The sequence below is a fragment of the Platalea leucorodia genome, assembly GCF_965183815.1.
Source record: "Platalea leucorodia genome assembly, chromosome: 1".
NCBI lineage: Eukaryota > Metazoa > Chordata > Aves > Pelecaniformes > Threskiornithidae > Platalea > Platalea leucorodia.
In genome coordinates, this window is record NC_138823.1 from 123906927 (window position 1) to 123920616 (window position 13690).

Below are 13690 nucleotides of genomic sequence, written 5' to 3' on the forward strand. Positions count from 1 at the left end.
TCTGCCTTTGCATACAAAGGGAATGGATTTGTTGAATTAGAAGATTTACAAAGTCACTCTTCAAAGCAAAAATGCACTTTGAGTTAAAAGAAAAAAATGTATATATTAAAATTAGTTTAGATAAACTGTGACACAGTTCATTACCCCTAGATATTACGAATGAGAAAGGAATGCAATTCTCCATTTATGCTGCAGACTTCTGGAAATCTTAGGAAAGATATGACAGGTGATACTGCGACAGAAAGAAACAAGGAAACAAGATCTTTTCTCATTTATATGCCATATTGTTCTCTAACTTCAATCTTACAAACCAAGTGTAAGATCTTAATCCAAACTGCAGTAATGCTGTTTTATACATCACAACCTGAATTACTGCAATACCACAAACAAACTGATCTTATGTGTTTTTTATTACTTCCAGTTACAAAATAATAAAAAAATCTGTGAAAGAATTTCTCATTAATTATAAAGCCAGATTACAAAAGTCAGTATTTCATAATACTGTTATTTAGAATACAAAAAGATATGGTTCTTTTCCTAAGAACTTACAGAACAGTACAAGCTCAAATAAAACAGACATAAATATTTAGCACCTCAGATCTTTGAGACCATTTCCCATCATTATCTATTTCTGGAAAAGCAGGCCTTAGACAATGTCAGCACTCTGTCTTCTCTCACACAAATTCCCCGAAGAGCCCAAACTATGTGATTTAGCACTGATACACACATCCTAATATCTGAAATACAAATTAACCCAACTCATGTTCCTCCAAGAAATAAGTGCATATCAGCTATTGGGGTTTACTGGGTAAACATCTCATTCTGTATCCTGCTAGTTAAAGGGAGTCTTTGTTTGAGCTAAATGGAAATGAGATCAAGTCTTCAGTAGACAGGGGAAATTCTTTTTTCCTAGAAAGTATCCCTTATCTTTAAAGAATAAACAATCTTCAAATTCCAAGAAATCTAGGAAATTTGGAATGGATCTTTGCAGCAAGACATGGAATGTGTGCTATGAAACCAGAAGCGCCTACACAAATGTCAGCACAGCAAGGACAATTGAAGGTTACATAAACATAATTCTGGAGAAAATAAAAAAGGAGCTAAAGATGGAGAAACCTGTATTGCTCGGTGATCAAAAAGGACACACTTCACATTAGAAATTCTCAAGAATGCCAGGAAGCAACACAAGTATCGTCTGACTCTTTAAAGTCAGACTTGATTTCAGTTGAAATCACAACCTATTGGAGATCTATGGCTGAAGAGTCGGTGCAGGCTGGATTAACTACAAGCAATACTTGGCTGAATACGAGAAGGGGGGCAAAGCCAGGAGCCTCTGCTGGTGGTGTGTGACAGCCACAGCTCCAAAAGCGAGAGCAGAACATGCAGCTCTGACAAGGCTGCCCGCAGCACAGAAACCTGCATCAGCCACAAAACAAAGCCACAGAGACATAACCTGGGAACTGCTTTTGAAGCAAAAGGTTTTGTATTTTCTAATAATTCAGTATCCATCCTGTAGTTTCTTGGTTAGAAAATCAATCTTTATGGCCTTCTCCTGCAAAGTCTATGTGATCTTAACCATTTTGTGATGTCCAAAGAATGCAACTCTGTTTCCCTAGGGACACTCTCTTCTGACAGCTGCGTATACCACCGAGGCACCTCCTAACATCCAACACGACCCAGGCAACGGGTCCACAGAGCCCGTTCTGCACTGAGCAGTTTGGCAGAGAGACCTGAGCTGGAGACTGCTGCCCGCACACTGCTGAGGATGCGGGAAGCACCCGCGGTCCAAAGCAGGAGGAGTTACAGTGGCCTCATGGTCACCACCAGGACTCAGGCAGGACAGTAACAGAAGGAATTAAAGATTTTAACTGTCTGTCAAAGATGGAGGCTGGGAACTGACAGAAGTTAAAAGGATGTTTAGAAGGTTTGAGATGTAAAAAATTTCTGCTAAGAATGAGCTGAGCACGTGAATTCGTGGAGCACAGAAAGCAAAAGATAACAGCGGTTCCATAAAAAGCGACAGCCAGGAATTGGAAACAGGATAAAGAAATAGAAAATTTGTTAAACAGTTATTTTTTACAAAGGTCTTTACATGGATCGTATTTTCTGATACAGTAGGGAAGGATTTATGTACTGCAGTCAGCAGATAACAATGAAAATATTTACAAAACTGAATTCTTAGAAGGTAGACAATATAAAAGATTCAGATAACATTAACATCATATACGTTAAAGGAACTGAGGATACAAGTGAGGAAATCTGGGTTGTTTGAATGAAGATCATTTCTGAGGATAACAATACGTAAAAGAAAAACCCCTTTTTAAACTAGCTCCACCAAATATTACCACTACCAAACCTAGCAGAATGTCCTTGATTCTGTTTAAGTTCTCTGTAGCACTCAACAGATGTTTTAAGCTAACTATAAAGCAATATCTAGTTTCTACCTTTGGCTGCTGTTTTGTCTTGTTTAAAATGTCAGATATATATACATAGATATGGGAAGTGAGACAGAAAGACACGGATATTTATAGTAATGTATTACTTACCTTGACAAAGCGAGGTAAACTCCCCAAGAATATAGTTTTGGAAGAGTTTTTCAGTGTTTTGTGCATACAAATGAAGAGACAATGAAATAAAAAGATAAAGCACCAAACTAAGAGAAAGGGGCTAAAAAGTTATGAAACAAAACATTTGAAGTTCATTCATTCAGCAAAACAATTTACAGCATCACTAATGACAAGATATCATTTGTTCATCCACTAAGAGAGAAAGAAAACCAGTGTAAAATGGTGCTGCTATCCATTGCACAGTTAAGCCTCAACTTGAATACTGTTTTCTCACTGCCATTTTAGCCACAATCTCCTAGAAAACACTCTAAATACATTATTCCATGTTCTAAGTCTACTTCTCCGAAGCAAAGATTAAGTATTTGAATTTACTCTCCATAGTTGGAGAATCTAAGAGATGACCTAAGAGAAATATTTAAACTAAGGAGAGAGGCAGAAAATATCCATTCATTCTGGTGAAATGAGTCTGTAAAAATGCAGTGCTAGGGCCCTTTTCAAGAGAAAAATGCGTGGCAAATAATGATTAAATCAAAATATGAGTTATTTGCAAATACATCTGGATTGCTGCAGATAATTTCTTTCTATTTAAGAGTTTCTGCTCTAGTAAAAGTCAGTCCCCAAATGCCACAGTCTCTTTTACTTGTGGGGTTCTTAACCTACACAAGAACAGTACTTCCTTCTCCTTTCTTTTTGTCAGATATTTGTAACCTGGCAATAACAGCCACACAGAGCTACTGTGAAAGAGGAAGATTCTTGACCACGCATTGTAGCACTCGTGTCTCACTACCTTGAATTTTTCCCTGAGACAGAAATTGGCCCAATGTCCTCTGACAACCAAAAGTATTTACAAAGCAAACGAAATTTAGGAAGTACTATAATAACTAGAAAATGCTGTGAGGGAGCATAATGGATGTAACAGCAGAGGATAATTACTGCAATTGAGGCATGTTCCTGTGAAATTCTAGAGAGAAAAGTAAGAACTCGTTAAGTCTTTGCATTTATTGAAAAAGAGAAAATTAAGTTTTTAAAAGACATCCAAGGATACTGGGAGCTGAATGAAAACTCTCGTACCCTAAGCTTGCCCATCCGAAGAGAAATCAATTTGTTACTGACAGAAAAGCTAGGAATTTTTACTTGAATTCAGTGATTGCAAAATGTGATAGATTAGCAGGATTACATAAAAAGTCCCCTATTCACCAACATAAAGAGATGCAGCACTGAAAGACTGAGGGTGAGCTACCTTCATCATTAATAGTGACCTTCACATTTTGATGAAGACGTACAGCGCTGTAGTCTGATGCATTCATTTGCTGACTTCTCTTTCAGAGTGGCAATACGGGGCCTACACAATTAGTTTCACATGGGGTGCACTCTCTATAGGAAGAAAATATACCCAGTAGGCCCTGGTCTATTTATCTCAGAAAAGCAGTGCTGATAAAGGGAAAACAAAAACAAACACAAAAAACCCCACTAAAAAAATAATCACTCAAAGCTACTCAGAATATTTATGAAGTTCACATGGAACCTGCCAAGCACTGAGAGTTTGCAGATTTCTGGAGACAACTGTACTTTCTCAGTCTGGAAGAAATGCAAAGATATTAACTAATTTTTTATGGGACAACCAATTATTTTGTACCGTATATCTAAGACTGAACATCATGAAATGCTTATTAGTTGAGCAAGCAGGACAGTGGGGCAATTCCCTTTGGAATGGAATGAAGCCAAGGAGTTGGACAGAGAAGCACCCTTAACGAGAATAATTCACTAACATAGGCACAATACTGCTCAATTTACCTAGGCACTACATATCTGACCAGTAAAATGTTTCAAGTGCCAGAAAATAACCTTTACATTTTTGCTGGGTTGAAGCAGAGTGGTCTAGAGCTGCAAGTGCTCAGCTCTACAATTTTTAAGAGACAACAGACAGTAGTTGAAGTCAGAAAGACAAACAAGGAATGATATATTTTTGCCTGGGGAACATACAGAATACAGAGCCTCCAGAGTGCCTTGTGTGCCCTCCTTTCCTTGCAGACGCAACACTGCTTTACCCTTTCCTGCCGTATTGTTGGCCTGGGTCAGTTTTGATGTGTGACTCCTGGCAGGGCTCAAACATCCAGGTACACAACAGTGACTATCCTGTAATTTCTATCTTATTTCCAACAAAAAAATACATCCAATTACATCTACGTCTCATTTGCCAAGGAAACACTAGTTGGGAAAGAGCTCTGTATTCCAAATGAATGTTTGAGAGGCCTCTTTGGGAGGATATAACTAAGTCATGGTTCATGGTTTATTCATTGTGAAAGCCAGATCCATGGTGCCCAGTCTTTCTGATGGGCTGTTCAGCATCACATGAAAGCTACCTACTCCACTCCTTCTTCCATCATGACTTGGTAACCAGGCACAACTGCCCCCACCATACGTGAACATCTTATCCTGCAGACATGGTATTCCCAGACACATACAGCCCACCGTGTCACCAGGATCACATCTCAAGGAACACAACTAGGGAAGACAGCATGGATGGAAACTAGCTGCCAAAACGGTTTGTCTGGTCCATAATCCCGCTGCCTCAGGAACCAGCATAGTACAAAATGGCCTGCAGCCAGGCTGATTTCTTTCCTGATGGGTCTCATGCAACCTTCTATTAGCTGGCAAGCCTGAACTAGAATATCAGAGGAGATGTGGACAAAAATGTAAACCCCTTCCAGTTCACTGCTACACCTGAAAGAAATCCAGCTGAAAATCCTAAATCAATTTCATTTAACCCTAAAAGGATTGATTAATTTTCTCTTGCAGTAAGATCATGTCTTTGAGCAGTAGAGGTTAATAACAGATAGTGTTGCATACTTCCGCTAATGTTCTCCAGTTCCTCATCTTTTAACTGAAATCCATAAAGAGGTCACAGCAATAACTAGAGATGATTTTCTTTCTATGCCAATTACTGAGATGGTGGGAGGATAATTTTCAGACTCTGACTGTGATTTTCCAAGTACACTAGGAGACTTGATTCTCCTTCCTTCTCCATGCAGGAATATAAGCAACTGCCTGGAGAAGGATAAAGCAAGACATTTCTATCTTTGCTGAGAGGTTTAAATACAGGTTCATAGCACAGATGTATAAACTGAGTAGAAGCTCTAACAGGAAACTACGTCAAGAAGAAGAAACTAGGACTGAGTGTTTTTTCACACTGGATCAAAGGTAAATGAATATGAGTGGCTAGTACCACTTGAATTGACCCAACTGCTCAAGTGATCATGTTTGTCCTCTGGCTTCTTAAGAAGAAGGAGAACGAATACAAAAAAACTTTTAAATATGGACTTGAAGAGAGCCCTACTCTAATAACGAGGCACAAATATTCTCTTTTATGTAGATCAAATACCCTATGATAATTTCTAATTATCTGTGATTGGAGCTACAAAATCTGTCCTCCAAAAATGAAGGACAAAGTGGGATCTTACAGATATCTACTGCACAGTGGAGTGAGTCCAGTTACTGGTTCAGTGGCTTTGCCCCAAGCTGCATTATGTGTTATCTGCATCTGAATGGTACTCAGGTAAATGGAAACTTTTAAAACAGTCACTTCCCAGCACATCCTTGCAACTAAATGCCATCTGATCACAACAATCGCAAGAGAAACATAGTAGACAATTTTCCCACAGGTACACCTTCTTCAGGAAACTAAGAGCTGATTCATGCCCTTTAATTGAGAAAGCAGCAGAAGTTATAACCATTAAAATACAATTTTAGTATATCTGTTAGAACAAAAATAAGTAATCATGCTATCTTATCAAGACTCCTATTTTGATGTCCCACACTGCTCATGTTGAATATCCAGTATATTCCTGACTAATTTAAAAATTAAAAAAAAAAAAAAAAAAAAGAAAATTATTTTCAACTTCTAGCTTTCATTCTTTACCATGTAGCCTTTTTGTCTCAAGCAGACACTGTAAGAATATTCTGCTTTATTTCTGGCTCAAATGATGTATCCTCTCTGAGACAACTGGGAATGTGACCATGGAGCATGCAGAGTTATAATGATGAAGCTGCACTTACTGATTCCTTGCTATTCACACTCTTTCCATTGGGTGTTGCTATGATATTAAACAGATTACTACTGGGACTCAATGTATGCATACAGAAAGGCATGCCAAAGGTTTAAGGTCTCTGCCTATGTTGCTTTGCCCATTCTTCTATGCAGCCCGAGTCTGTTGTACTTCAAAAAGTTGGTGCTGTACTTCATTAGCTGGTGTTGAGAAAAATTGTGACTACTTTTGAAAAAGAAGTCCATAAAATGGAGTCTTCCAGCTTGTACTAAAAGTTTTATACTCTTTCATGAAGGTGATCTGACTAAAATTTATATGTACATTGCAGCATTTAATTACTGTACACAGTAGCTGTGCAGATGGCTCTCTTTTAATTAGAGTATTTAGTGCATCTTCTGCATAAAGAACCAGGCAATGAATAAGGAGGAACTTAATGAAACTACCCAAAAAAGGAAATAGTTTAATGGAAATCAAAAAGAAAAAAAAAAAAAAAGAGAATAACTTAGGACACAATTCTTGCAAGGATTTCCTGCTCATTGAAGGTAGCTCTTTCAACAATCTGAGGGAGAAATCTTTGCAGATTTGTGGCCTCGGGGAGGTCTTGTCAAGCACTAAGAATCAGGCAACTGATCACTAGACTTTGCACAGCTGATGACCACATAGATGACAGCTGAAGATTTCAAAAGCAAGATACTGGCTGGAACTGGGCTTTTGATGGGGCACGGGCACACCACTGAATGTATTCTATGGGTACCGTCAGAAAATGGCAGGATTACATTAAGTTATGGCAAGTACAAATGCTATAAAATCATTTCATATTTGAAATATCCTCGGTTAGTAACACTAGTAACCTAGTAACACTAACTAGTAATACTGTAAAGAATACAAAGCTATTACAACATGAAATCCTGGCTATTTTTTAACCTATAATGCAGTTGCTAATCTAGTTATATTCCTACATTGTTAGAAAAGCACTGGCATTTACTTGTGTGGCCTTTGCTCTAATTGGAAAAAACCCACACACATAATATATGCATTAAAAAGGAAAAAATGCAGTAAGACAACATGATATTTATACATACTTGAATTTACTACTGTCAAACAGAGATGCTTTAATCTAGCTTGGGCAAGGAAGAAGTTGTTATGGGTCATAAATGATAGGCTTCAACCAGGAAAGCCGTACACCTTCTTAGCAGGGCCAGTAATACAAGCCACTCTCAACATAAATTCCAGCATTTCTGTATTCTAAGCTCTTCAGTGAATTTTAAATTTCATAATTATGGCTAGACTTACCTGGTAGACCGGGTGGGGTTTTCAGATATTTGCCATTAAAATGCTGAATTACTACTTCACATTTTTCTGTAGACTCCATTCTGGAAAAGAGAAGAGGGCGGGATGGGGGAAGAGGCAATACGTGTTACTAGACTGTTATGAAAGTGCTCAGTCAGCAAAAACAAAAAGCAAAAGGAGAAAAAAAAGGACAAGCACAGATGCTGAGAGAAATCTTCAATGCTGTTCTTGCTGATTTCTGCAGAGAAACTGGTTGAGCTCATTATGGTACGGTGTGACTTGCAAGGAGGACCTGCCACCCTCAAAGCCTGCAGCTGCGCTCCCGGCTGTGTGTGAGCCGCAGCAGTGTCAATGAACAGTCCCCTTTTGGCTCCGGGGATCACCCTGAACAAGGACATTCTTTATGCTCTCACGTGCTGCTCAGAAAGGCAAAGGACGGGTTTCTAGATTCCTTGTGCATCCAAAATAACTTCAAATGGCATGAAAAAAAACCCCAGGATTTGGATAAGAACCCAGAGGAATAAGCAACGATTATTAAGGATTACAATGTTAAAAAAACAACCTGCAAAGACAGATTGTACAGCAAAACCAAAGACAATGCCTATTACAACATAAAGACAAATTTTGTATGAAGACAGTAATTTACATGTAATACTGGTAGATGAAATGCCTTACTGCTCATCTCATGACCTCAAGATAACTTTAAGCATTGAGACATTAAGGCATTATCAGTGAACTGGTACATATATTATTGAAGGAACTGTAAAGAATACAAAGCTACTAGTCAAATCCCAAAGCATGGTTATACCCCATCTGGGAATTCACCATTCTTTAAGGTCTTGTAAATCGACTGCACACTAGTCCAGAGAACAGGTGACTTTGCTACAGAGTGGGTATAGAAACTTTGAAGAGAGGAAAGAGAGAAATGGAAAGCTAATAAGCAAGCAAAAAGAAAAATCATACTGCTTTTGTTTTTCTTAGAAAAAAATGTGTTTAAAAACCATGTTCAATGCTCCTTCAATACACCAGTGCTTACCCCCAGGTACTCTCTGCAAAATAACTGCACTGACATAAATATTGCTTACTTCTCACCAGTCTAGATCTTTTTAAAATGAATTTTTCCACCACCCTTCCTGTCATGTGGTTTTGGGAAAGAGTAACATGCATTCTGCGTGGCTCACATAGAGTTTAGAGCAGCAGTTTGTTTCCTGGGGTACAAATGTGCCAGAGTCTTAAGGACCACCCCGCCATCAGAAAAAAAAAAAAAAAAAAAAAAAAAAGACGAAATTAAAAAAAAAATCCTGATTGCCTGATTAATTCTCTGTGCAAGTCAAAGTCTTTTGTCAATTTGTTTCAGGTGGAATCATTAAAAATTGTTCCTTCCAGGTTGTAGCACTGCATATCGTGTGGGCTGGGCCATTTCTACAAGCACAAAGACAGCAACTTAGATTGTTCACTTTGGCTTCATTCAGATTTAACTAAGCGAATGTCTGCACTGAGCCTTTAGAGACTCTTGTCTCTGAAAGAATAAATGCAATAAAAGTCTGTTTTCTGTAGCTGCAGGCGCTTAGTGTCAAACCATGTTATGTTGCACCACACAGCAGTGACAATTTCATTTTAATACATGGGGTACATTTTAACAAGCCAAAGCAGTCCCTGCAAAGAATGCAATATATAAGCTGCCAAGTGAAAGAGACTCAGCGCACTTCATGCATTTTATGTGGGAAGAGAATAAAAGTGAAACCCACAGTGTTCTGGGATAAAAAGGCCATCATTCGAATAGCACTCTGAAAAAGAATGTGCACATTTTCTTCTCAAGTTTCACAATTAACAGCTCTCAAATGCCATTGCTAGCTATCTGTAATCTGGCACACGCTTCGCTTGAAACCGACGCTGGCATTATTGACTCAGTTTGAAAAGGCAGCACAATAGACAAAGCCGTCTATACACGTTCCCTTCAGCTGTGTTGCTGAGTAACAACTGCACCCATCCCTCGCCTCCCCTACCTGAGTCCCTGCGGGCTTTCTGCAACGCCTGCCTGTGGGCCAGACCTTCCTCCCGGCCATGCCGAGGCGGGCCCGGCAGCTGCTAACCAATCAGGCCTGCATCTATCCCAGGGCCACCTAGGTAGCAATTCTAATTTTCACTTGTCCGCAATACCTGTTTTTTTTTAGAAATAACCCTTTCAAATTGTCTTCTTCGGGCTGGTTAGCTCACTGACTGACTGAGAATTTGGGGTGCAGAGCAACCAGATATATTACTAAAACTGGCGGATACTTACCATCACAGGACCCCAGTTTTAGTTTAGTTAAAACTCTGATCAACAGCAACCACTTGGGTGGCAATTCCTATGGTGAGCACCTACCCATAAGCTGAACCTATCTGCAGACATCATAGAATCATAGAATGCTTTGGGATGGAAGGGACCTTTAAAGGTCATCTAGTCCATCCCCCCTGCAATAGGCAGGGACATCTACAACTTGATCAGGTTGCTCAGAGCCCCATCCAGCCTGGCCTTGAATGTTTCCAAGGATGGGGCATCTACCACCATCGATTCAGACATTCCTCTTTCTCTTCTTACTTGTTTTAGCCATAAAGACTAGCCATACTTGGGAAGAGGCCCAATAATAATATGCTTTTCTTAGGTCCACACTAATAAATTCTACCTACTTTTTCTTCGAAAAGCTGTGGCACTCCTCTATTGTATAGAATGTATTCTATTGTATAGAATAGAATTGTATAGATTGTATACATTGTATGGAATGTGTTTGGAAACGCGGGGGAAATGGCTTTTTGTCATGAATTTATTCTTCTTGTCTAAGATAGAAATGTTTCAAAACATTGATTGAGACCGGTATTTAATAAAAATATCATTAACAGGAATGTTACATGTTAAAAGTTAGCCTCCAGGGGACAGGTTTTCTACAAAAGAACGTCACTGGAGCACAGGCAAACTTGGGGGAAGAGCACTCTTAAATCTATTTTTTTAGTGTTTTGTTTTTTTTTTTCATAACTGATAGAACAAAAATGTGGCAAATGATAATATTCTGGAGAAAAGATAAAGATCTTAGATGCTTCAAAACCTTCTACTGAAAGATACAGATATTCAACTCTCCTGCTGGAAAGGGGAGGACATCAGCATCACACGGTAATAGAAATTTGGTTCTGATCAGATCATTCAAAGTATCATTTTCAAATTCCCTTCAACAGTATGTTTTTGGTGCTGATCCTAAGAGGATCTCAGATAATAATTTATGTTTAAATGCAATTTGGAGATAACTATAATGCATCTGAGTATTATTTTGATTCAGGAAATGCATTGCAGAAAAAAAATTATCAAAGCCATAGGCCAGATTCTTATGGTATTTTTAAAGGTACGGTATCAGAAATAGTGTGGCCAGCAGGACTAGGGAAGTGATCGTCCCCCTGTACTCGGCACTGGTGAGGCCGCACCTCGAATATTGTGTTCATTTTTGAGTCCCTCACTACCAGAAAGACATTGAGGTGCTGGAACGTGTTCAAAGAAGGGCAATGAAGCTGGTGAAGGGTCTGGAGCACAAGTCCTGTGAGGAGCGGCTGAGGGAGCTGGGGTTGTTTGGTCTGGAGAAGAGGAGGCTGAGGGGAGACCTTATTGCTCCCTACAACTACCTGAAAGGAGGTTGTAGTGAGGTGAGGGTCGGTCTCTTCTCCCTAGTAACGAGTGATAGGATGAGAGGAAACGGCCTCAAGCTGCGCCAGGGGAAGTTTAGGTTGGATATTAGGAAAAACTTCTTCACCGAAAGGGCAGTCAGGCACTGGAACAGGCTGCCCAGGGAAGTGGTTGAGTCTCCATCCCCGGAGACGTTTAAAAGACGGGTAGACGTGGTACTTAAGGACATGGTTTAGTGGTGGACTTGGCAGTGACAGGTTAACGGTTGGGCTTGACGATCTTAAAGGTCTTTTCCAACCTAAATGATTCTATGATTTTAGATAATGATCTAAAACAAAGAAACTAACAAAACTATGGGAATTTATTTTCACCTGTGTCTATATATCTCCAGGTTCTGGAAACTAAGTTGTAAAGTTCCCAAATACAATACGAGTAACTAGACTGTCTGTATTCTATCTAATTGGAAAGGAAGTGAATTTAAAATAATCTGAAAAGGAAAACTGTTTTTATGATTTCTTTTTTCTAGCCATAGTTCGTAAATTTAAGATCTTTCAATATGATTAGTAGAAGAACAACAAAATTGGGGGTGCTTGAGCAAGTATCACAACCAAATAATTTCATGTTCATGTCTTGCTGTTAAGTATTTATTTTAGATCATTTAAAAAATGTATATTACTCTCTCTATAGACCATAGTGGCTCCAAAGTAGTCATTATGTGTTGTTACAAGTAATAGGGAATGTTTACCATGGAAAAAAAAAAAAGGAAAAGGATTTTTTTTTTTTTAAACTAAAGCTCGTACACATGCTTATTATAAAGATTGATGCAGTGTCGAGAAACAACTTAATAAAATTTATATACAAGGAATAACATGATGATTACATAATTATTACATGAGAAATACTCAGTACCATGTAATTACTAGTTAGTGGTAAAATGTGGGTTTGGATTACATATACCCTATAGTCACTTTACTTAATAATAATAATCTAAATGAGAATCAGGACTATATTTTTTCATATCCAGAGTAAATATTTAAAGATTAAATTGTTACTACCATATTTATGTTATGATAAGCATATAAATATTGTTCTTTTCTTATATTTATAGGAGCAGGAATAATAAATGGTGGGGGGCAATGTTTCTTTACTATTTAAGGCATTTTGCAAAGATAGAAGTAGGTAGGTAGTAGCAATATTATACAGCGGAGGAGTCCAAAGAACTGAGGCCACAGTTAGAATACACAATGGAGTTGTGACAAGAACCAGATAAATTTGAAAGAGAAATTAGGCAGAAACATTTAACTGCAAGGAAGATGATCCACTGGCTTGCATTAGATAGAAAAGAGGTGGCTTTTTTTTTCTGGTTGATGTCTTCAAATCACTTCTGAAAGTTGTATTTTAGTAAAAGACAAGTATTATCTCAATATTAGGTAACCGGGAGTACTTAACTGCCTGTGATATAAAAGAGGTCAGGGAAAATTATCTTCAGGTCTTAAATACTCTAAAGCTACAAGATAGTTTTGAAAAGTATGATGTTTCTTAGCACCTCCTTATGTTCTGCTCTTCAGCCTTCTATGGCAACATGTTCACTAATTTCTTTAATTTATTTTGCTAATTTCATTCCAGGCATTCTAAGACCCTGATATGACTGCAACCTGTAATTTTCTTCTCTCTTGTAACTGACTTAGGTATCTTATGTCCCTAACTTTTCATCTGGTAGGAGATTGCTTCAAGATGTTTGTGCTTTTTGGTTTGAATCCATTTTATGCTGGAAAAACTGTTCCCTTTGTCATTTACAGCCTAGACAAATTTTGACAAATTCTCCTCATCGCTCATAAATCGTATGTTTTCCCGACGTGTCTTGCCTGTATATTCTTCATGTTCAGTCCTGTTTGCATGAGCAACAGGAGGTTGTTTACTATCTCAGATGAATATACAAAATCTGTAGAAACCACTCCAGTGAGGCCGGGATAGGCTCCTATTCTCTGGCAATATTGTCCATATTGTCCTTATTGTCCATACTACACCTCGCAGCACGACCCATTATGCCAAGGTGACTGTTTTGAGCTGCTTGAGTGAGTACCTCTGCACAGAGCTACAGTGCTTTCCATAGAGAAACCTCTTTGTTTCAGAAGAAA

The 13690-nt window shown here is 38.5% G+C and overlaps 1 protein-coding gene across 4 annotated transcripts in view; it reads right to left on the bottom strand.

Annotated features, from left to right (window-relative positions):
* RBMS3 (RNA binding motif single stranded interacting protein 3) overlaps nucleotides 1-13690 on the bottom strand; it is a gene marked incomplete at both ends in the record, with an annotated part of 445352 nt that overhangs the window by 129620 nt on the left and 302042 nt on the right. For all 4 annotated transcript variants that reach the window (XM_082306039.1, XM_082306038.1, XM_082306037.1 and 1 more), the window contains one exon: nucleotides 7907-7986. In XM_082306039.1, coding sequence (XP_082162165.1) covers nucleotides 7907-7986 — 80 coding nt within the window. The remainder of the gene's footprint in view (nucleotides 1-7906; nucleotides 7987-13690) is intronic.